Raw genomic sequence first — 23093 nt, forward strand, 5'->3', positions numbered from 1 at the left:
GGCACAGACATGGTTTTGTCACTGTGGTTATCGGGGTCCTCACTGGATGAAGTTCTACTCCTTTGAGGTCGTGTCTCAGAAGTTTGGCTAGCAACAGTCTGTCCAATGCAAACTCATAACCCACATTGCAACACACAAAACCATACTGTCCTCGTGAAAACCAATTTCACAACTAGGCTACTGTAACAACATTAACCACTTTATAACATAAATTATTATCTTAATATTAACAACATTATAATATCAATTCAGATAATACTTTGTGAAATCCAATTCCCACTAACTTGTTTACCACACCTATAAAACTGTTAGATTTTATACAACGTGAATATTAACAAAGCATGTTTTTATTTCATCTTACATTTCCATTGCATTTGGCACGTTAAGGTTTAGGAAGTCCAACTTCAGATAGTTTGCTGCTTTAAGAAACTTAGGATGTATTTTTGGAATTTAAATCTCTTCCTTTCTGTCTCTCCATGAAGATATATGAGTCAGTTTTGTGCATGAGCAACAGATATGCTTTTAAAATTCAGTTCAAGTGTGAAGGAAAACTTGGTGTGACTAAGCAAAGTGACGTAGTGATGTGATAAGTTTGCTTGCAGTTAACTGCCAGTCTACTGGCTGTAAATTCATAGTACTTTTAATTTAGAATATTGTTAAAAAATTCTAGGTTTCTTAAGTGAGGTGGGTGTCTCCTCATGCCCTACCTTGGCCTGGAGGGAAGTGCAGCTGCTGAGTTACAGATGGGTGATTTTGGTGGCTTGGTGCTGCTGTTTTGAGGAGACACAGAGAAAGCACTGCCTGCCTTTCTCTCCCTGGGAGCAGTAATTCGAGGGTTTAATTTCCCTGGCCAGCAATTTTCATAAAAGTTGACAAAGGCAATAACTTTTCTGCAGGTTTTATTGAAATTGGGAAGTCGTTTGGAACCATACTGTGGGAGAAGGGAGGGAGTGTTACTGAAGTAGACTGAGAAGAGCTCTGTTTGCTGAGGTGGGGAAAAAAACAACTCTGCTTTTGCTTTAGCATAGGAGACCTGAGGGTGCATTATGCAGCACTATCCATCAGCCCTACTTCCCAGTTACCTTTGATGTAAATCAGGCAAACAGATTTACATATATAACTGAAATAAAAATGGAATACAGTCATCAGTAAAGCAGATAACCTGCCTGATGAGTTGTCTTTTATCATGGTTGCCACCTAACAAAAGACCTGTGGATGGAGAGGGCTTAATAATGTCTTAAGACAAATATTTTGTAGCTAATAATACATAGAATATATTATAATATACAGAACATATGCAGCTACCTCATCTGGGTCTATAAAAGGCATTCTGTTTTAGGGTGATGATGTGTGCTGTAGCAAACAATGATTTTTATAGTAGCTTTCACATGTATAATTATGTCTGGAAAATAATATCAAGAAAAAGCTTCCAAAAATATCTGGACATGAACAGCAGGTGAAATGCAGATTAAAGTAGTAAAATACATATTAAAATCCTAAATGGATTTTAATGCTGTATTAGAAATTAAAATCTAAAGGGACTCTGAACTGCCTGAATGTTACATCTGATTTTAAAGGGTACGTTTATAGCTGGCTCCAATTTCGAAGGTGAAGTTTTAATAAGTAAATCAACTTCCTTATTCATAGCTGAAATATCTGGAAAACTGTGTTTGCTGGTTTGTTACAGTTCCCATTCAGAATAATGAAAGTGCCTAATCAGGCAGTTTGCTCACCTAAGGTGAGCTAAATATTTAATAAGGGTAGCTTGCATATGTGTGGTATAGTACTGCACAACAAAACCACAGATTCAATATGTCTCTTAGATTCCTTCCCCTGGCAGGGCTCAGCAAGACTCTTAATGTCCTTTTATTTTCTTCTCTGGAAAGCTGCCTGCACGTGGCTTGTAATGCCAAACAATCTGAATTGTAATCCTTTCAAATATGAATGTGGGTATTAGATAATTTTAAAGAATGAGTACCACAACAGTAATCCATATGCAGGGAACATTTTATAGATGGAAATTTGCAGTGCACAGAAAATATTTTCAACTATTATTTCATTACTCCTTTATATGGAGCTGAGAGAAATAGAATATAAAAGGTAATAAATACTCAACATCCTCCAGGTTAAGATCCAGAATAGATTAAAGTTAAACACTAGGATAGTGTTACGAATATTAGTATACTAATATTTGTGAAAGTTTTCAGTTATGAATAAAAATCATACCTTTAAGGAAATAATGTAACTTCTCCTGATGCCTCTCCTAAGTGGAATGGAAGTGATTGATTAACCTGACATTTAATCTTTGGCATGCTTCAGGGAGTTTCTGCCATATGTTCAGTAAAGTGGTATTTCTTTAGTGAAGTCATATTTAAACTATGGTAAAATGCACAGAATGTATTGATACTTAATAAATGTGGCATAACTAAAGTGTTCACAGCTTATGGTGTTTTTTCCCCCTCCTCCCCTCTCTTTTTCTTTTTTCTCCTTTAAACAAAAGACTGACTTTGGCTCAAATAGGCTTGGCCAGTTTTCTCTCCCATCACATTCCCCAGAAGGAAGCTAAATTAATTCTGTCCATAAGAAGATTAAAAGCTGATGGGGTGGGCAGATGTTTTATTTTCTCGGGGGTGAAGGAAGTAGTATGAGCTTCTTTGGCAAGGCTGAAGATAATGGTGGTGGGAGGGAATGTTTTGCTTCTAGTTAAATTGCAGAAAGGCATTTATACCTTTCTGTAATACATTTCATGTGCTCTTTGACATTATCTTGATGGAAAAATAAAGATGTATTCTGGGTTTATGTATTAGTAGTTCATTTACTCCAAAACTGATTTGTAGTTAATCTGTTAGGCTTCAGGATAAATTTAGGTGTTGCTGTGAATTTTATTTGCTTTTTACTTCTTTGTTTTTCACTTTTAAATGTTTAAAACTCAGAATTTTCCTACATTATTTATATCTTGGTTCATTTTACTTAGTTTAGTTGGTTTTCAATTCTTTTGCTTAATATTCTAGTGTTTTTCTTTTCTGTTGATAAAGCCCTGGCTACAGTAGTATGGGTTACTCCTTATGGCCAAGCTCCTGTAGGAGAAACTCATGGTGGACCCTGTGGCTTTCTAGCTGAATGCACAGAATTGTCTTCCTGGAATGAACTGATTCTTAACCCCTGAAGTCTCTTCTCTCTGTGATAGCCTCCAGCCTCGTGCTGACCTGGGAGCTATTAAATAATTTAAAATGACAAGTTAGTTCCTTTCTCATCTTTGAATCCTCCTGGATTCCAGGCTTGTTAAGGGATTTTGTGACAAATTAATAGGTTTCTGGAGGTTCCTTTGTGCTCACACAAAATAAAAAAAAAAAAAAAACCCAACCAAAAAAAACCAAAAAAGCTGTGTGAAGCTTTGGGGTGAAAAAAGCCCTCCCTGTGTCTGAAGCATGACCGTGGTTCTTCCTGGTATCCTTGGTGTCTCTGTCAGTCAGTGCCCTTCAGGGACTCAAGGACCTTGTGGAACTTCCTCCCAGATTTCTGTTGTAGCTCCTGAGCTCCCCAAAGCAGGATTTGTTTTAATGGGTTAAAATCTTAATTCATATTTCATTTGTAGTGAAACACATCAGGAGTTTCCAGGGTGGAGCTGTTGCCACCTGAGCATGGCTGGGAGTCATTAGGAAGTTGAGAATCTTCAATAATGGTCTGTGTTTTCCTGTTAAAGCAACTACTTCATAGTTCTGCCATGCACAAATAACCTTTTCTCCTTAATACAATGGATGATGCAATCTAAAATGGCAATATACAAGTATTCCTTAAGGCTATATCTAGATCAAGGCACTCAAGCAAATTAAAGCAAATTACCAAAGTGTTCAACATCAACATTCATAAGTTATAATGCATTAAATTGCCATTGGCTGGTGATGTCTTTAGGAATAAAATTAATTTAGTGAGCTGTATGTAGTTTAATTTCCTTGCTTTACAGTGAGTGAAGGCCAATTTACTTCTGCATTGGAAAACTCACATGGGAATTCAGTGCATTTAAATTAATATATTTTGACTTCTCACCTTTCCTTGAATCTTGATAAACCTTCAGATCTTTCTTTGCCCATTAAGTTTGGGAGCAGCTTCCCCAGACTGTCACACATGATTGCTGCTCCCCTGCTTGCTGGGGTCCCATTTCTTAGTGCTCTGTGTAGCTTACATGGAATTACAGATTTGATCTGCACCAGGGCCACAAATAAAATTCAGCTGCTGCTCTTCACTGCAGGCACTAATGGCTGGATTATACAGAGCCATGATAGTATTTATTAACTGACCTGCAGAGCCTGCATGTTTTCCACAATGCACAGTTCAGGATCCTCTAGATCTCATGGACATCCAGCAGTAAATTCGTACCTTTTAAGTTTTTCATAATGAACTTGTTCTGTGTGTTAAAAATTGTAAAGGTATTTTTAACTTTTGGTTTTATTTTGGTTGGCAAGCACAAGGGTAGTTTGTTTTGCTTTCAGTTTTATGTTTGGGGTGTTTAAGTTGAGAAAGGAATAGGAAATGAAATTGCTGTGGATGCTTAATAGACTGTTTATTTTTGGGCATAGTCAGTGCTTTCACACTTTAATTCAATTGTCATTACACAAGGAAAAACACTCATTTCCAGTACTTAAACTGATGAATTGAAGCTACCACTTAAAATTTGTCCACTTATTTACTTACATAAGCTCTTTAGGGCAGAATATTTTCTCTTTTAAGTGCTTGTCCTGCCTGTGTATTTCCCCTGAAGTATGAGTCTGTGGGGTTTGCATCTTTTATCTCCCTGTTTAATAGAAAGAGATGTACTGTGCAATACTTACTCAAGTGTCACAACTTACAAAGTTTGTAATTACTGTCCATTATTCTAAAGGATTTCTACGGGGTTTTAAAAATATTTTTCATTTAATGCAGTTAGCAGCAGCAGAATAAATGTTCTGATAATTTCTGCTCCCATTCTGCATGTGTGGAGGATGGTACAGTCCTAGATTACAACATCCCTATAGCTGAATCTGTGTAGGTGAATTTCTGTCTTCTGCCCTTACATTTATCAGTAAATGGGGAAACTTGGGTAATATTTCTGTGACTTGTTGGCTAAATTTTGCCAGCTGCTTAGGGAGGGAGTATTGGTAGTAACAGGTCCTAATCAACTTTTATTTATACTTGTTTTTTTTTTTGAAACAAGTAATTTTGATTTGGTCTACTGTCGTCTGATTCCACTGTTAAGTAAAGAGTTGGTCTGCAATATATTATCAAGTCTCTAAAGGACTAAATCTTATTATTAAGCTTTGAAAATGTTCTATAGAAAATTCAGAAACTGTGGTGTGGTATTTATTAGGAGGTTTGTGTCATCTCTGGGAGTCATTGGTTTTTAGGGAGTTAGTGTTCACTTGTTTAGAAGGACTAGTTAGAAATTTCTGAGAGTGAATGTTTAATGTGTTTTTGAGGTGTTTGGGTGAGGAGGGAGATTGTTAAGGGGTTTGTTTAGAAAACGCTTCATTTTGCATATTGCATCTTGCAAAGACTCACTTCTAGTGGGTTACAGCATATCTCTGATAACTTGAGAAAACCTCTAGCTGTGAAGAGGTAGTTGTAAAAGAGAAATAGGACAACAAGAAAAGAAAGCTTTATTGACAGTTGGATTTTTTTTTTTTTTTTAACTTCCTAAAATCCAGGGGCAAACACATTCTTATCTGTATTGGCCACTGAAACAAATGAAATGCCAAATGTTTAATTGGCTGTGGTGGGAGGTAGCTTTTTTTTTTTTTTTTTCCTATGGCAACATATCGCATTGTCATCATTTTTCACTTCAAGTAACTGACAAAGCCAGTGTGAAATATGTTCAGCAAATATGTAAAGTTATTTTTGCCCAAGTCTTAAAGTGTCACAAAAAACCCAGGAAATTGTCCAGCACCTTGGGTTACACAACTGAACCTGATGAAGAGTGTGAAGGTCCATGTGAACCCAGTGAGGTTCAGCAAGGCCCTTCAGCAAGTGCAAAGGTGCTGCAGCTGGGTTAGGGCAGTCACAGGCTGGGAGAAGGACTGCATGGAAGGACTTGGGGCTTCTGGTGGATGAACAGCTGGACATGAGCCAAGAGTGTGCACTCACAGCCCAGAAGGTGAACTGAATCCTGGCTGTGTCAAAAGCAGGGTGGCCAGAGGTCAGGGGAGGGCATTGCTCCCTTGTGAGACCCACCTGCAGTGCTGCATCCAGCTCTGGAGTGCCCTGCACAGGACAGACACGATGGGCCTGTTAGAGCAGGTCCAGAGGAGGCCGTGAAGGTGCTTGTGGGGCTGGAGCTCCTCTGCTCCAAGGACGGGCTGAGAGCTGGGGCTGTTCAGCCTGCAGAGGAGAAGGCTCTGGGGACACCCCATTGCAGCCTCCTCAATGAGGGTTTGCAGAAAAGAGGGAGAATGGCTTTTAGCAAGGGCACACAGTGATAGGACAACAGAGAACAGTTTAAATAAACGGGAGATTTAGATTTAAATTCAATGTCAGGAAGAAATTCTTTCCTGTGAGGGTGGTGGGGCACTGGAACAAGGTGCCCAGACAAGCTGTGGAAGAAGTGTCCCTCCTTTCAGAGTGTGAGCCTTGCCCAACTGCAGTTTGTTACATTGAAACTGGATTATAGTTGTGTGTGCTGAAATGGCTGCGCTCGGAACTGGAGCAGAGGAACTTTGCTGTGTCCTAGCCAGGATATGCCAGCTTGGAATGCTTGCTGCAGTTCCATAGTTGTGAGAAAAAAGAAACAACACTTAATGCTCCTGAGCATCTGTTTTGTCATGAACATCTTATGATTTATCTGTTCTGTGAGTAAATCAGGGTCTGATGAATTTGAGGACTATGTTAGTGCTTCAGGTGCTAATACTTGTAAGTCCAGGAGAATATTGTGATAAGAAATGGGGGGAAAAACCCACTCTATTCCATGTAAAATATTCTACAATGAAAAAAAAAAAAATACAGGATTCATAGGTGTTTTTTTCCTTACAGAATTGGAAGAAGTAGAACATTAATACTTGACTAGTTGTCATAAGGAGTCTTACAGGCAAAACCAAAGTAGTGTTTCATAAAACTCTCAATTTATGGAATGTGTGCACAAAATGCTATTTAACAAAAGTGTGCTCATGGGAGTAAATTTTTTTTAATGAATAGGAGGATGGGAAGAAATGTCATTGTGTAGTTTATTCTAGTTTTTCCATTCCACTCTGCCAGCATGAAATTTGGACAATAAATCATTCAAACTGCTTAACTTCTACTAGTAGAAAATATGGAAATGGTGGAAGGGAAAAAAAAAATTAAAGTGTTTCAGGGATCCAAGCAGTGCACTTCTTAATGACTAGGACAGCATTATATTTCATTCAGGCTTAGTGCCTCCGAATTATTGTCACAGGGCTGTCATTCCTTTATTAACATTAATGAAAGCTGGATATCTGAAGTTGTTTGCAGCATCCATTTCTCAACTGAATTTTGGTTAGAAAAAAAAAATCATACCTTTGATGGATGTAGCAAACATATCTGCCTGCTTTTTTAAAGGGGGATAATTTACAGCTGGATTGTAGGAAGTGACTACAGCTTTTAACTCTGAATAAATTTTAATTTTTGTAATGTAAAAGAATTGTGATTATCTATCATTCTTGCCCTGTTTTTTTTTTTTTTTTTTTTTTTTTACCATTTTGAGAATTCAGGGAAAAGATTAGGTTTTTCAATTAAAGTGGATAATTTCCAAAATAGTTAAATAATAAAAAAATTGATCAAATAATAAAAGAAAACTGCTGCATTGGGTTTTAAAAATAATTTCAGATTTGGAAGATAGAATTTTGTCATGCTATAAATAGAGGTATTATGGAAAATACTGTTGAAGATACATCTATATGTAAATAAGGTGATTTCTGGGGGTTTGCTGGATTTTGGTTGGTTTTTGCTTTTTCCCTTTGGTATACCTCACTGTGGGTGCATCATAAGCTTTGCAATTTGCTTTTTGAGCAATAGAGGTGTTGTTCCCTCAGGTATGTGTGAGTTATTTACCTTTATTTTAGAGTCTTGAGTAACCTTAAGAGTACCTCTGTATTGTCTCATTTCTTTACATTTTTGGGACATAAAAATGTTATCCTTTTCTGCACTAAAAACCAGTCCAAAAAATACAATATTTTAGATTAGTTAAAGATGATACAATGGGAAATTGGTTCTCTTCATTCAGAAGGCTGGATAATTGAGTTGAATTTTTATGGCAGCAAAAATCGATGTCTAGGTGGACTTTGGAAGAATGCCTATAATAGGACTGGCATTTGCATTAAGTAGCAGCACTAAATTTTTGACTGAGTCACAGATGGTACTTTCTACTGTTTCTTTTTTTGTTTTGTCATCTTGTATCAACCTGTATATTAAGGCAAGACAGGTTTAAAATGTGACGTAAATTGATGCTTCTTTTGAAAGTGATGACAGTGACACAAATCCTGAATGAAACCTGCAAGATTGTAGGTTATTCTTATTCTCAAAATAGTTCTTTGACCTCAGCTTGTTTAAATGCAGGGTATGTTAAATATTTAAGAAAGGCAGTGAGGAAGGTTTTGGTTTTCTTCAGAGCCTTGTCTGGTATTTTATTAACAAAGCATTTCTTGTGGCAGTTGGTTTTTCTCGTTATAAACTTTGAGCCTCACTGAGATGTGGGAACACTTGGCCTTTCCAGAAGAAAAGATGTGGTGGTGTTGTGGTTTTTCAAGAGTGTGGAGGGATTTGTTGATTTTAGGATGGCATGGATGTTTTAAATTTTTAATTTAATATAAAACGTTAAAAAATGTTAACAGCAAAAGAACTGGGAATACTTTACCTTCTGAGGACTTTTTTTGTGTTGAAAAGATTTCTCTCTTAGATCTTTGCAAGCATGACTTTTTCTTCTGAAATGTGAATTTGTGTCATCTTGGGAAATTTTTAAAGATTTCACACTGTTTTCAGTATCTTAATCTTTTTTAGTTGAATATATTGCAAGATATTATCAAAGCTGGTATCCTTAAAATGTTAGGATGACAAACATGTTTCACACACTTCACTTTTTAATGAGGTAAAGAAAAAGAGACTTCTCCATTATGCCCACACTGAGCATCTGGGGGATCAGAGTGAGTGGTTCACAGAATATTCCTATTAAACAGTTGAAATGCCACTTATTATTAGCTAAAGCTAAATGGGCTAATAGGAGGTGGAGGCGTTGCTGTGATGCGCTTGTCCTCAGAGCTCACTGTGTATTCCTCAGTGCACTTTGGCCTCCACTGAGGTAGAACAACTTGCAGTGTTTTGTTATTTTAAGAAGTGTGTAGTGGTTACAAACTGATAAAGATTGTATAAAAACACCAGTTTCTTCCTTCTTCTCTTTTCTTGAGCAAATGACATCTTGAAGGTCAACCCAATTTCTGAAGGGTGGAATGAATTGTTGCTTTTTCCTCCAGCCTTCCCAGGCTAATAAAAGCCCTTTGAGAAAATTCCCATCAAAGATTTTAGCAGTCTTGACTTCTCCACCCTGGACACTTCACAACTTAAGCAGTCTCATGGAAACCTTTGAGAGTACATAAAGCTTTAAGCAATGAGTACTCCCTGAGCTGGAGGGACTTTTTTTTTTCTTTTTTTTTGAGTGGTAATTCAAGGTTACTGTCTTGGTCGAACATTTTGACCAAAAGCACAGTCTTGAGAAAAGTGAAGGGAACAATTTGTACCCTGTGGTTATAGAGCAGTTAGCTCATGAACCAAAATGCATCATTACTATCATTCAGTTAGTGTTATCAGGAAAACTGTCAAATTTAAATGCTTAAGAGAACTCTTGTAACTGTTGCCATGGTAATATCAGAAAAGCAACGTGGTAATGCTTATCCATATCCCATATTCAGTTAAATTCCTTTGCAGTCTTTTAATTGTGAAAGGAAGGTACCATATTGTACCAGACTCTGTTTCTTTTGAGCTGGAACAAATGAAGGCTGAATTTAACTCTTTGTGTGAAGATGAAATACCAATCCCAGGCCCAAGTGATCCAATTTGCTTTGGTCTTGGTTTGCTTGTGTACTATGTGTAAAGTACTCTCTGTGGAGTTACTGATTTGCTGTTCATGCCATTGTATCGTGACTTGGAATTTGTTTCAGACTTTAGAAAAACATATGCACTGCAGTCAAAATTTAAATTCTTTTAGAAGAATGGATTTACCTCATATGTAAATCTTCTCTAAATCTTCTCTAAGTGCAGAAGTGTGAACACTTATGACTAGAATTCCAGATCCTGCTTTCTCATTTGACCTCACTTTTGTAACGCTTTTCCCTGCCCCTGAGCCTGCCCTGTGTTTCCAACCTGTGTGGTGTTGATCAGCTGTGCATTTTTAGTTTCACTCTTCTGTTTTCTGACAATCAAGCTGCTTTCTCACTGACTTGCTGCAAGAAGTTGTTTTCCAGAGCCCTCCCCCAACCTCCTGTCCTGGAAAGCCTTTGCCTTCACTCTTGGTACAAAGCAGAGCCCATCCTGTCCTTGCTGACCTACATTTGCACAGTGCAGCATTTCAGAGCTGGCCGTGCAGCCTCCCTGCCTCCCTCCTTCCCCGGGGCTGCCCATGGGGTGCCTGGGGAAGGGATGTGCTGGGTGGGCTGGAGATGGGATCTGTAGGAATAACAGCCAGTACATGTGCTCAGCAAGGGGGGTGATACTGTGCCCCGAGTCACATCCTGCTTTGGAAGGACAATCTGAAATGAAAAGGACAATAATGCTTTTCATTGAGAGGTGCAGTTCTTACAGTGTAACTGAGTGATTGTCCAATATTTGCTTATTCGTGCTATTTGACAGCAAAAGAGCATTTAAAATTGGGAAAATATGGCAACAAGAAGTGATGTTTTTGCAAATCAGTTGCAAGCCTGTTCTTCTCAAAAGCACAAATGGAAGAAGCAGTAGCTTCTCTATTAGCATCTTCCCTCTCCCTTTCATTTCCTCCTAGGAAGTTTCCATGCATTGCAATGAGCATTTGTTCAAGGGAAAAGGTTTTCTTGCCCTGTGGGATTATGTAGGTATTTTAGATTGACGTGTGATTAGGGACTCTGTTAACTTATCAGGAAAATAAGTGGGAAGAGGGAGGCAGTCTAAAGTAATGGCCTTTAGGTGCTTCCCTCCCCTCCAGTGCCTGATTTAGCCTGGGCTTGGAGACAGTAAATGCATGTCTTAACATGCTGATATATTCTGAAAATATTTTGCAAATGAGGACTGACACGTTTAATATTACTGCACTGCAAAGAAAAGCAGATTCTAAATTGCTGTTCTAGTAAGGTTAACCTGAAAAGCAGTCTGTCTCATCTCTTCTAGATCACTGCCATCCCATAATTTAAGTTTATAAATTTAAGTGAAGATCTTAGTGGGCACTGAATTTTCTCTCAGAACAACCACTGATGCTTGGAAGTACCTTGACATGTAATTTTTAAAATTTAGAACGATTGCAAACTTTACCCATGAAAGATCTCTCAGTGACTGGGGATGGGATCAGTTCTACTACACCAAAAGCTGTAGTTGTGCATTTTGCATTCTTAATTCTATTGGTGTGGGATGTGCAAATATCTCATACCACTGATTTAATTGGAGATGTGAAAGGAACAGTTCTGTTGTTCAATAACAACTTTTTTTTTGGTGGGATTTCATTTTGGTCCCATAGTATCAATGTATAAATCTTTATTAAGTTGAAAGTTAAATAAATATGAGGAGATGACAGAATTCCAATTTCTGCTTTTTGTTACCAGGCCAGCTTTTTCTAAGATTTTTCTTTGCCATAATAATGGTTCTGATGATGTCACAATTTTTTTCTCCCATCATAACTTTTGAGCCCTTATGAATTTTTGTATTTGTTTTCAACCTGAAGCAGACATACAGAGAAGTAAAAACATTTAAAGCAAGTATTATACAAACTCTTGTGCTTCTGTATTCAATGAATAGTTATATCCTGTTTTTTACTGCATTGCAGACATGTTAAGAGTTTTTAGCTACAAGTTTGAAAGCTATTGGTAATGAAAAAAAATTTTTTTCTTGTTGTATGGGGAAAGGAAGTGAGAGAACTGGTCCAAGCTTTTCATGATATAATTAATTATTGCACTATTTTTAACATGAACTGTTTTTATATTCTAGTAGAGTGAGCAAATAGCTTAAACACAAGCTAGAAAACAGTAAAACATTCAGAGAAAAGAATGTAGAGCGTTCATTCTATAATTGCATATTTCATCATACAAAATGATTCCCTTTTGTTTCTGAAAGCTTTGCAACAAACTGTGTAAGAAAACAGTACTTGGATGGAAATGTTTTTAGTAGCCTTTGACCATCTTGATAAGGATTCAAGTACGTTTATAGAGTAGTTTCAACTTACACCCAAACATTAATACAAATTTTAAAAAATCATGTTGGACCCTTAAAAGGGCATTAAGAATGGCTTTTTATTTAGCTTTCTGGTGCTCCTCACTAGTCCTGGAAGTAGCAGGACGTTTGGTATGCTGAACTCACGGGCTTTGTGCCGTGGTTCTGCCAAGCCCGGGCAGATCAACATCGTATAAGAGCTCCAAAGCCCAGCACCCAAGAGGTGGTTTGGCTGCCAAACTTGATGGTTCCAGTGCCAAACTATTTAAGGTTTAGTATTAACCTCTTGGACTACACCCAAGAGCCAGGAAGAGCATTTAGGAGTAGCCAGAGTTGGTAAAATCAAGTACATCACAGTGGAGCTGGAAAGTGCCAAGGGCTGGGAGCAGTGCTGAAGTCCTCTCCGGGAGGCTGGATTGTGTCCTTGGCCAGCACTGCTTGGGGAGGGGCCACTTATGGCACTGGACATCTTCCACAATTCAGTCCCCTGCAGCAGTAGCTGGCTTCCCACACTTGCACTGGGGGTCTAGAGCTAGCACTGTGGTGTAGAGCCTGCCTACAGTGACCTTCAGCCAGGTGCCTTCAGCCAGATGTCAGCTGTGGTCTGTGTCAGCTGGGAGCGAGCAGCACATGGAGTGGGGGGAACTGCACTGGGTGCTGGAAGCACACTCCCAAAACATCTGCCCAGGGCAGCTCTCTCACATGAATGCCAACAGGCATCATGTAACTGAGTGTATGAACTTTCAATTTAGTCACAGAAATCCCTGCAGAAGAGAGTTATTACTTTTACAGGTATTTGCTTTCCCCAAAAGCAGACATTTATATGATTTGAGGTGTGTTGGAAATGCAGAAATGTACAATTAGCACACCCCAAATACAGCAGAGGAAAAAATTAGTGGAAGATCACCAAAAAAATGGTGTTGAGCAAATTCCCATCTCCACCTTCCAGAGGACCTGCTGGAATTGCTTCAGAGGTGCATCCAGTGCCTTGCAGTCTGTTCACATGTGAGAGTTCCTGCAGACAGACAGCTCAAGAGCTGCTGAGAATGGTCAGTAATATGATTTGTCTTCTCATTACAAAGGAGAAAACCCTGCTGTGATCTCTGTACTGTGCATGAAAACCAGGCTTTAAGGTCTAGGGAACACTAGAAAAACCTAGTAATGCTAAAGTTAGAACTTTCCTTCTTCCTGAGAAGCTTTCCCAGAAAAAGTGAAATCTTAAGACCATAAATATAATCAATTTTATTAAATAATAAAAGTACATCAAACATTTGTATTTTCTCCAATTAATAAGTCCCAATCAAACAGAAAACTATTTGCAGTTTGATCATTTGCTGATGATCAGAGGAGGGTATTGCTTACCCTGGCACTGTGACAAGCAGTAATAACCTGAATCTGATACAACTCTGCTGTAACAGTTGGAAAATAAGCTTTAAAAGTTCTGTTTGTTAGAAAACTGCAAACCTGTAAATAGATTTAACCCACTTCTCACAAGTTATTTTCAGTGGTACATGTTGTGACTTCGAATTGCTTAGATTTTGTTCCTGCCCATATTGCTGGCTGGAACTCTCAATCTTACTGTGACCTAGTTTTCCCCACCTATAAACTCAGGTGTGGGGCTTCATTTTCTCCAGCAGATGTGTTTTCACTTGGCTGACCCTTGCTTTTTGTCAGAAAGGAAAGAGCAAAACAATACGTTTGATTGACTTTCTCCCACTTTGCAAAAAATGAAATTTTGTCAAGAACGGTGCAAGACTGGAACTTCTGTTTTGCATTTCTCATCAGCCTTTGAGTTACCATGAAGTTATGTAGGGAAATTAATAGCAGATCCAATGAATTGCATGAAGGTTCCAAGTAGAATGAATGTTACTTGGCACCAGATCTTAGGAGCCTGCCCTGTGACTTGTAGAGAATGAAGTAACCTTCAGTCAGCTCTCTGTGGACTGAAAGTTGCATCCAGAACACCACTTCTGAACACTTCAGGACACACATTTCTGAAGGCAATGTACAAAACAACTTTGCAACTTTGATTTCATTTATCTCTCCTTCCAAACCAAATAAGCAAACTTCTGAAAATTGGACCTACTTCAAGAGAGTACATTCTTAGTGCTTTAGAATTTATTGGTAGTGTCTTACTAAATTGTGACATTGCTAAATGTGTGGTACATTAAAGTAGTGTGTAATAATTGTCATGTGGCATTTGAAGGTAAAACTGATCTGCCCTTTGTGCATTTCCTTAGTTTTTAATTTTTCATTTTATAACAGTTCTGGATAATAAGATATTACATGGATGAGAACTAGAGCTATGAATGCGCTCCTTAAAATAAAAATTTTAGTGTGGAAAATATGCTCAATTATATTTTACTGGCACATGAATCAGCAATTGTACCACCAAAGTGTGCATGCTTATTACTGCATGTTAACACAGAAATCCTTATATACCATCTTGTCTTTTTTTTTTTTTTTTCTTAATCTCAAATTCGCTGGGAAAACCTTTTGGTTTTAATTTCATCATATTCAAGAGCTATACTTCTTTTTTTTTTTAACTTAAAAAAATAATTTCCCGCCTGCGCCGTGTGCTGGGCTCAGAGCGGGCGGTGCTGGGGCTGCTCTGGGTCCCTGTCCATGCGTTCCGCGCTGTTTATTTACACGAGCCGCGGGGCCGGGCGGCGGCGCCGGCCCTCAGTGCAGTCTGCGGTGGCGGTACCTGCCGGCCTTGTCTTTGGCCGCGTTGGCGCAGGCGTTGTGCTTGTTCTGCTGTAAGTGGTTCCAGTATTTGATCAGTTCGCTAGGTTGGAACTGATGGGAGGTAATTAGGTGGCTGTATTTACAGCTGGAGTAAGAAACTCGCCAGTGATTGAAGACAAACTCGTTGGGTGGGGGCATGGGGTCAATCCGCAGCTTGGCGAGACAGATCCCCACGTACACGTCCTCTAAATGTAAACGTCTGATGCTTAAGGAGACCTTAAAGATTTTTTCTGCTAAGTCTCCAGAAAAAACATAACCAGTTCCAGAGCAGAATACAGGGTAACGTTCACTTGGATACAAATCAGGTGGCATATACCACTTGCTATCTTTGTTCCTATTAGGTGCATAACCTCTCATTAAATAACCTGTAAAATACTTGTGCCTCGGAGGAAGTTCTGGTTTCAGAAGCTTGTGTATTAAATATTCAGTATTGACAAACATATCACTATCAGTTTTCATAACATATGGAACATGTGGACAGTAGGTTGCAACCCAGTTCATTCCCATCAGAGTTTTTATAGTTAAATTATAGTAGGTATCTAAGTATTCTTGTTGAATGATGTCGTGGTACTGTCTGCTCTCCTCAAGGATGGTTCTCTGGAGGTATCCATCTACCTTGGTGCTTAAGCCCAACAAAAAAATCCGCACAATTTGGATGCCGGGTGTCAGGCTCTCGTTGCCCCAGGTCTGTCGAATTGCTTGTCTGGCCTCCACCTGGCCTGGCTCGGCAGCTATGAGCAGTATTAGGAAAGGGGTCTTTTCCTGGCACTTGTCAGGCTCGTTGATGACGTATTTGAAATGATAGGAAGTTGGATGCCCAGTGCCTTTCTCGTTGTAAATACTTCCATTGGCACTGAGGGTGTTTTCCAAACCGGTTACTCCCTGTGGGGACAGATCCGTGTTGTTAGGGTTGGTGACTGTCTGAGGCCTGAGTGTCTGAGGCACAGCATCTCTCCACATGTTCCTTAGAGAGCTGTGGTTGGTCTCACTTCTTGTAGATCTAAATCCTCTTATGGTGTACGACATGGGGTTTTCTCTGAATCCAGCCTTGCCTGGCAGCCAGTCGTGATGGTTAAAGAACAGAAACATGGCAAAAAGAAACACCAGAGAGACCAGGCCAATGAGATGGGTGCGAAACAGAGACCTTTTGGCATTCCAGGTCATCTTTGCCAAGCAGCAATGTCGTCTTCTCCACTGAAGCATGTTGTAAGGATCCAGTGATGGGATATGAGACAATGCTCAAGGAAAAGGCTTTTCCAGTTGGTTTAGAATCCACTGCTATTCTTTGGTATTCATTTTCCTTTGAGTTGAGCAATTGTCTGCAAATGGCTCACTCTGCAAAGAATTAAAAAAAAAATCAGAAATCTTTCATTTTACACACTCATAATATAAACAGTTACAAATAGAAACTAGATATAAACATAAAATTGAGTTAAATTTACTTTTTCAAAGAGCAGCCCATGTCAATGGAAATAAGATTTGACTTAGGCTAAAAGCCAACCTTGTTTTATGATTTACCTTGATTTGTTAGCTTTTAAAAATGCTTTTTTTGTCTGGTAAAAGTTTCAACAATCATCCTGGATACCAAAGATAAAGAGGAAAAAAAAAATAAATGGATCACGTTAGCAGGAAAAAGTGTGAAGTAGATGTAAACAGCTTCATATCCATGGCTGTGAAATCCTTGTAGAGTGTTTGAGAAGGACTGAATGAGAAAGCCTTGCTGGCAGATGGAAGGTTTAATGGCATTAATTAAAATTGATTTGACATGCAGAGGCTAGGATGGCTCACGGTTTTAAAGCCCTTTTTGCAAACGGCCGTGCCTGGTGGTGGGACAGACGGCGCGGGGTTGGCGATGGCAGAGCTGTGTTAGTCACAGGACACTGCCTGGCGCGCCTCCGCTGGCCCCCACCGTGCAAGGAAGGTCAGGGAGAAGATGCACCTGTCAAAATTAATTTTCAGGGTCCAGTAACCTCACTGCACAGCCCTCAGATGCTAGTGCAGGATAACATTCCTGGTCACTTCTCAGGCACCTTTCACCTTCTTCTCTGCACTGGAGGGAAACATTGAATGGAACACTGGGCTGTGGTGCCAGGCTCAGAGGCAGCTGAACTAAAATTAAGCTCTTGATTTTTAGTAGACAGAGATCTTGGGTTGTGATCATGTTAATTGGAAATAAAACTGCTCAGGACTAAGTTTCTGGCCAGCTATCTGATGATCATGATACTGGGTTGGGATTTTTTCCCTCTGTAAAAGTATATGTAACTACTGCACATAGCAGTTGGAAATTTCAAGTATTCTGACCAGCAGCTGTAGCTGTAGGAAAAAGTGCCAAAGTAGTCTGTGCTTCATTTTCTCTTAAATTTTTGTTCATATTCAGCAGCAGAGTCAATATGGCAGCTTCATGATGCTGCATATTAAAAGCTGATCACATCATCTTGTAAATGAACTTCCACTGTACAATAGCAATTCGTTTGTGATTTTCAATTTGCTCTAATTTATTCCTGGGCCCTAGGGTCTTGTATAGGAAAAAAGGATGACAGTTGAACAAGAGTCCATAGAAAACGCTGTTTCTAATAGAAATATGATTTATTAATTGCTTCGCTATCTTCTTCAACCAATATTTGGATTAATTTGTGCATTTAAAAACGAAGTGATACGTTACGTGGGAAATTACAGCCTTTAATGTTGTAAGGGAGTAACTCAAGATGAGAAGTCAATCGAATAATAGGGTATTAAGTTGTATGTGTGTGATGCAACATTGAGTCTGCCCTGTTCACGACAGGGAATATTTGTGTTTCGGCAGGGCGGGGAGAGGGGTATTCCTGATGTTTATTTTACTCAGTGCCGGTATCTTTACCATCACCCTCCGGAGCGAGCGGGAGCTGCCTCACGGCCCGCCGCCGCCCCGTGACCCCCGCCAGGGGGCGACGCTGCGCGGCGAGCGTGACGCGAGAAGGGCGCGCGCGCCGCGATCCTGCGGGAACAGCCGAGAGCCCGGCCCGGGAACAGCCGAGAGCCCGGCCCGGGAACAGCCGAGAGCCCGGCCCGGGAACAGCCGAGAGCCCGGCCCGGGAACAGCCGAGCCCGGCCCGGGAACAGCCGAGAGCCCGGCCCGGGAACAGCCGAGAGCCCGGCCCGGGAACAGCCGAGCGGCCCAGGGCGCTCCGGCTGCTTCCGAGCGTTTGGTTCGAAAGCTGCTGAAAGCATCTCTGATTTTTTTATTTAGCTATTCGGGGCTGATGCCACTTCCCGGAGACTCAGCTGTCTCTGTAAAAATCATAAACCCTTGTGTCTAAACTAGTTCAGGAATTAACCTGACACTCCATGCTTGTGCTGCTTTAACTCGACTGTTGTCCTTATATAAAAGAACATAAGCCCCAAATGTGCGAGAGTCGTGTTTGTGTGACCATTTGCACCTGCTTTTTCCTGCTGGAAAAACAGAAGCTTCCCCTCAGAAGTCGTAATTTTTAGTTTGTCTGCAGCGTGCAGTGAGTTGTAAAGGAACGCTCGGCTATTCGGGAGTATCTCTGTATAAGCAAACAGAAATGTGGCTTCAAAGGATAGCCCAGATCTCAGGGCAGTTAATTGTTTGATTGGAGGGCAGCAGTGGGAATGTTTGATTAATTATTGTTCCATCGCATGCATTCACGGTTTAGGAAGAAAATCCCAGCCAGAATTTCACGAATGTGGAGTAGCAGCTACAACTCAGATTAATTTTGTCACACTGAATTGACCCACTTGTAAAACTACAGTCATTAGATGGAAATACTTCAGCAAAAAGTGCACTGCGCTACTAATCTTTGTTTAATCTTTAACTGAGGTAGTGTTTTGGTGAGCACCTACTTTGATAAGGCAACAGGCAAAAGTGAGAATCTTAAGTTACATAAATATTTGTGTGAACTGACAAGGGTTTGCAGGTGCTGTGGTTCCCTGATGCACTGATGTCCCAGCAAAGGCAGTTGCAATGGCCGAAGCCTTTCTTTATTAGGCTGCATGCTTACATAATGCATATGAAAATAAGTTTTACAGTGAGAGACAGAACTAGAATCAGAAGATATTTTAAGAGAGTCATATTTCTTTGGTGTTTTTTTACGTATTTGCTTGATTTTTCAAGGTAGGAGTGTCTTAGAAAATCTGCCTTTAAAAAGGCATTTTATGAATAGGGGAAGCACCCCCATCTATATTTCAGCCTCACAGAGCTATTGACTGAAAAAACCCAAATAACGTGGGCTCATTTTCTTTGCAGTTGTGTATAAAACATTTCAAAATATACAGTGGGTTATTAAGCATTGAAAATACAGCAACAATTGTACCTTTGAAAAAAAACCCTACATGCTAGGGTGCATTGTTTAAAAATAATGTAAAAAACTGTCAATAGATATTAAACCCACCATCTAATTGTATAATAAAAATATTATTTTCTCTCAGTTATTTAGGGTTAGAGCATTACTTTTTTTGCCCAAATACTTAAAATTCCATTTCACAGAATGGTTATGAGCAGGCACCAACTATTGACAGTAGATAAGAAGACCTAAGTACAGCTGAGGGTCTCTAGAACACTCACCTTGTCCTCGGGGAGTGTTTTGTTGCATGTAACTGCATTCTGGAGATATTATTTGTGATAATGCTGCTTCATTTTTGGCACCTGGCAGTGCAGTCACTGATGCATTATCAAATGCCAAATACATAAACTGTGAATGCCTCTTGAATTTTTATTTGTGGTCTGAGCTCTGCTGGTGTTTTGGTTCCTGGTACTTGCAGTTCTGCTCTATAATTACAGCTTTGAAAATTGAAGCATTCGACTTCCTATTCACACGTCTTGGATTTTCATATTTTGATTAGCTGTGTGGGCAAACTCTTAAATTAGAGGGAAGAGTTCAAAAGGCAGCCTGAGTCTCTATTCTGATGAACAGCAGTTGCATATTGGGCCTCATTTAATGTGCCTGACTTCCCTTACGAGCTCCATTAATCTTCTGCACAAAACAGTATTTGGGATAAGGTTTGATGTGCAGGTTTTTAAATGCCTGATACCAATGTCTTACATTAGCCAGGTGTGCTTCTCCTGGAGTGTTGCCTGAAGGTACATTTTTTTTGTTGTTGTTTTAAAAGTTCTCTTGAGTGACTTTATATTTTAAATGTCTTAAAGCTGATTTGAAACCGGTGTCTGATGTGTGCTGCATCCCTTGGTTTGTGAACTCCTTCCAGCTGCAGTTGTTTTGTTTCACGTTGGCATTGCCTTGGGCAAAGAAAGCACGTTTATATTGACATTTAATGATTTACTATTGCTTATTGGTAGATTCTGCAGATAAGCACTTTTTTATGTGGTGTATTGAATTGCTATAGATTTAGATCTTAAAATTTGTATTGCAAATATTCACCTTTTCTTTTGTCACTAGTGATGAAGTATTTAAATTTCAACAAAAAATAGGAATGAATGGCAATTAGATGGAATATCATTTTACAATCCAAGTTAAACAGTCAGTGTTTTCATATTAAACAGAAATTGCAGTGATGGCAGGAGATAAGTTACGTGCTTGCCATTTAGAGTGTGTAGTGTTTGAAGGTTTCCTTTTGGGATGTCAGCCTGACGTTACTTGTAAATCGTGATGCATGTTTGCACTGCTGATGGTTTAAATCATGCCCAGTCTTTTGCAGGCTCCCAATTTATACTTGGCTGGTAGTGCCCTTGTGACATTTTGCTTGTGTTTGGGGGGCAGAAATGCAAGTGTAAAAAGGGCTGAGGGGGCTTTTAAGATAATGTCTTTTGACTGTGTGGTCTGTTCTGATGGTTCAGTGCTCTCGGTATGTCACATTATGGCCATTTTACCATGCTTTAAGATTACTTCAGATAAGGATTAATTCTGACCTAGTTTAGAGGATTTCTAACTGGTTTTTCTGTATTGGAGGGGTTTGAGTTTTTAATTTCTCAGTTAAAAGCAATCATTACAGGAACTCCATTATCCCTTTAATCCTCCTCTCCAGCCACACCAGCCTTGGCAGACTGTGAGCACTGCGTTTAGTCAGTGTAAGGGAGTGACATTGTGCTGGGGGAGAGCAAAACCTGCTAGAATTCTTTCTCCCTTCTCTGAGACACTGTTATCTCAGGGCTCTGCAAATTAGGAGCGATCATTATCTGTAATGGTTGAAAAGGTAACAGACAAGCGAATGAATATCACACACAAGGGTTTAACATACCTTCCTTGGTCAGGCCATTTATGGTGCAGGATTATACCCACAGAAAATAGTTTGGGCACGCCATCACTTCAGCAAAAAAAGATGCTCTCGACCATGCGCACATCCCCCAGCAGCAGCCCTGCTTCCTGCGACCGCCGTGCCCGGGATCCGCTCTGTCCATCTGCCTGCCCGTTGCCGTGTTACCTTCCTCGCTGGGAAGTGGCGTCCTTGTCTCGGGGCTTTTTGTTCATGCTGCAGACAAAAGGACGGGAGTTGTGGCTGCTGCTGGGCGCGGGGCGGGCTGCGCTCCCAGCCGCTGCTCTGGGGCTCTCACATCTGGTGGCTCGCAGCTCGGACAATACAGGGCTGTGTTCTGCTCTCCTCAGGATCCATATTTCTGCTGGAAGTGTTAGCAGGGAGTGCTAGCGCGTAGTGCCTCAGTTGTCTTCAGTAATAGGATCTCCCTCTGCTCCTTCCTTCATTGTTGCTAGGCAGTAATAGAAAAGGTTTGGAGTTGTTTTAACCCAGAATTGTGGTGTATAAAATCCATCCCGTAGCTCTTCAGCTGCTGCACAGGCAGGCAGCAGTTTAAATGTGGGCTTTGACAGATGCTGTCTTCTGACAGAGCAGAATTTAACGTCACTGCTTGGCTGAATCCCACGTGATTGTTTGCATTCATTTTGACTAAATCCAAAGGCAGACAGGAAGCTTTACAGGCTCTTGCTCTTATTTGATAAATGATACATACTCAGTTCATGCACAGTGATAGGTGAATAGTATAAAAATCGTATGATCATTAAGTGAAAAATTGAGGGTTTTTACAGATTGTTTTCACTTTTCTTTGACACTGCAACTTAGATTCTCTAGGAGATTTTTAATGCTAGATGTTCTAGTCCCATATTCCAAGAGCTGTTCTGCAGTGCAAGGGAATTATAAGCATTTAAATGCCGAAGCTTGATTTAACCCATTTGGCTCTCTTGGAGTACAAATGGTCTGTGCCTTCATGCCAAAGAAAAGATAGAAGTGCCTTTCTTTGCTCATGTTTCCTTTACACATGCTTACTCTTTAAAAGCTGCTTTTTGTTATCTGAGGTTATTCAATTGGGCTGATCAACACTGATTTATAAGCACATGCTGTTAAGCTGCCTCTCTGCCGTTAATAGCTTTCTGCTATGTCTGGCATTGCAAAGTCAGGGGCACTTAATTTCAATTATTGATGAACCTAAAATGTCTTTTGTCTGTTACAGTCATACCTATGTCATAAAATTTGTCTTTTTGATCCTAAGGAAACTTGTGTTCCTTTCATTTCTCTCCTTTCAATGACTGACCCTGCTGTGCTGAAACATCTTATTATATTTACTATATAAATAAAACACCATAATACCTGAGAAAATAGAGACCTAGCAGCATACTTTCCCAGGTATTTATTAGTCACTGTGTTTGCCCACTCTCTTTTGAAAAGCTAATGACTGGCTCTTTAGACTATTTTTTTGACAAGGACTAAAGAAACTGTTACTTATCTAGTATGTCTGATTCGCAGTGTTGGGTGTGGGCATGTCCCTTACTGGGAAATAAGGCTTCCCCAGGCAGTCAGTGTGTTTTATTATTCTAGATGCATAATATGATAATTTACTAGAAACATAATCAGATTTAGATCCTACTAACTAAATCATCTATGTACACTAACTTTCTCTATTAATTTAGTCTTGTTTGTAATGCATGAGTTTCCTAACCTCATAACAATTTCTACAAATCCTTTGATCCTGTCTGAGGATGTTTTAGGATCATGAGCATATTTCCTAAATAGTA

The 23093-nt window shown here is 39.7% G+C and overlaps 2 protein-coding genes across 3 annotated transcripts in view; one reads left to right on the top strand and one right to left on the bottom strand.

Moving 5' to 3' along the window:
* CDC73 (cell division cycle 73) overlaps nt 1-23093 on the top strand; it is a 103087-nt gene that overhangs the window by 39974 nt on the left and 40020 nt on the right. The gene's annotated exons all lie outside the window — the stretch shown is intronic.
* B3GALT2 (beta-1,3-galactosyltransferase 2) lies at nt 13586-21873 on the bottom strand. 2 transcript variants are annotated; one of them, XM_053985463.1, is made up of 3 exons: nt 21620-21873; nt 21307-21537; nt 13586-16446 (listed from the first exon to the last, which is right to left on the bottom strand). In XM_053985463.1, exon 3 carries the CDS (start codon nt 16312-16314, stop codon nt 15046-15048), a length of 1269 nt encoding a protein of 422 aa, XP_053841438.1. In that variant the 5' UTR covers nt 16315-16446; nt 21307-21537; nt 21620-21873; the 3' UTR covers nt 13586-15045. The 2 variants fall into 2 exon arrangements, with proteins under 2 accessions (XP_053841438.1, XP_053841437.1); XM_053985462.1 differs by having other exon boundaries at nt 21307-21873.

The sequence above is a fragment of the Vidua macroura genome, chromosome 9 (assembly GCF_024509145.1).
Source record: "Vidua macroura isolate BioBank_ID:100142 chromosome 9, ASM2450914v1, whole genome shotgun sequence".
NCBI classification, from domain to species: Eukaryota; Metazoa; Chordata; class Aves; order Passeriformes; family Viduidae; genus Vidua; species Vidua macroura.

Excerpts from the sequence above, each read along its gene's own strand:
- B3GALT2 (XM_053985463.1), bottom strand. The coding sequence starts at position 16,314 with ATGCTTCAGTGGAGAAGACGACATTGCTGCTTGGCAAAGATGACCTGG.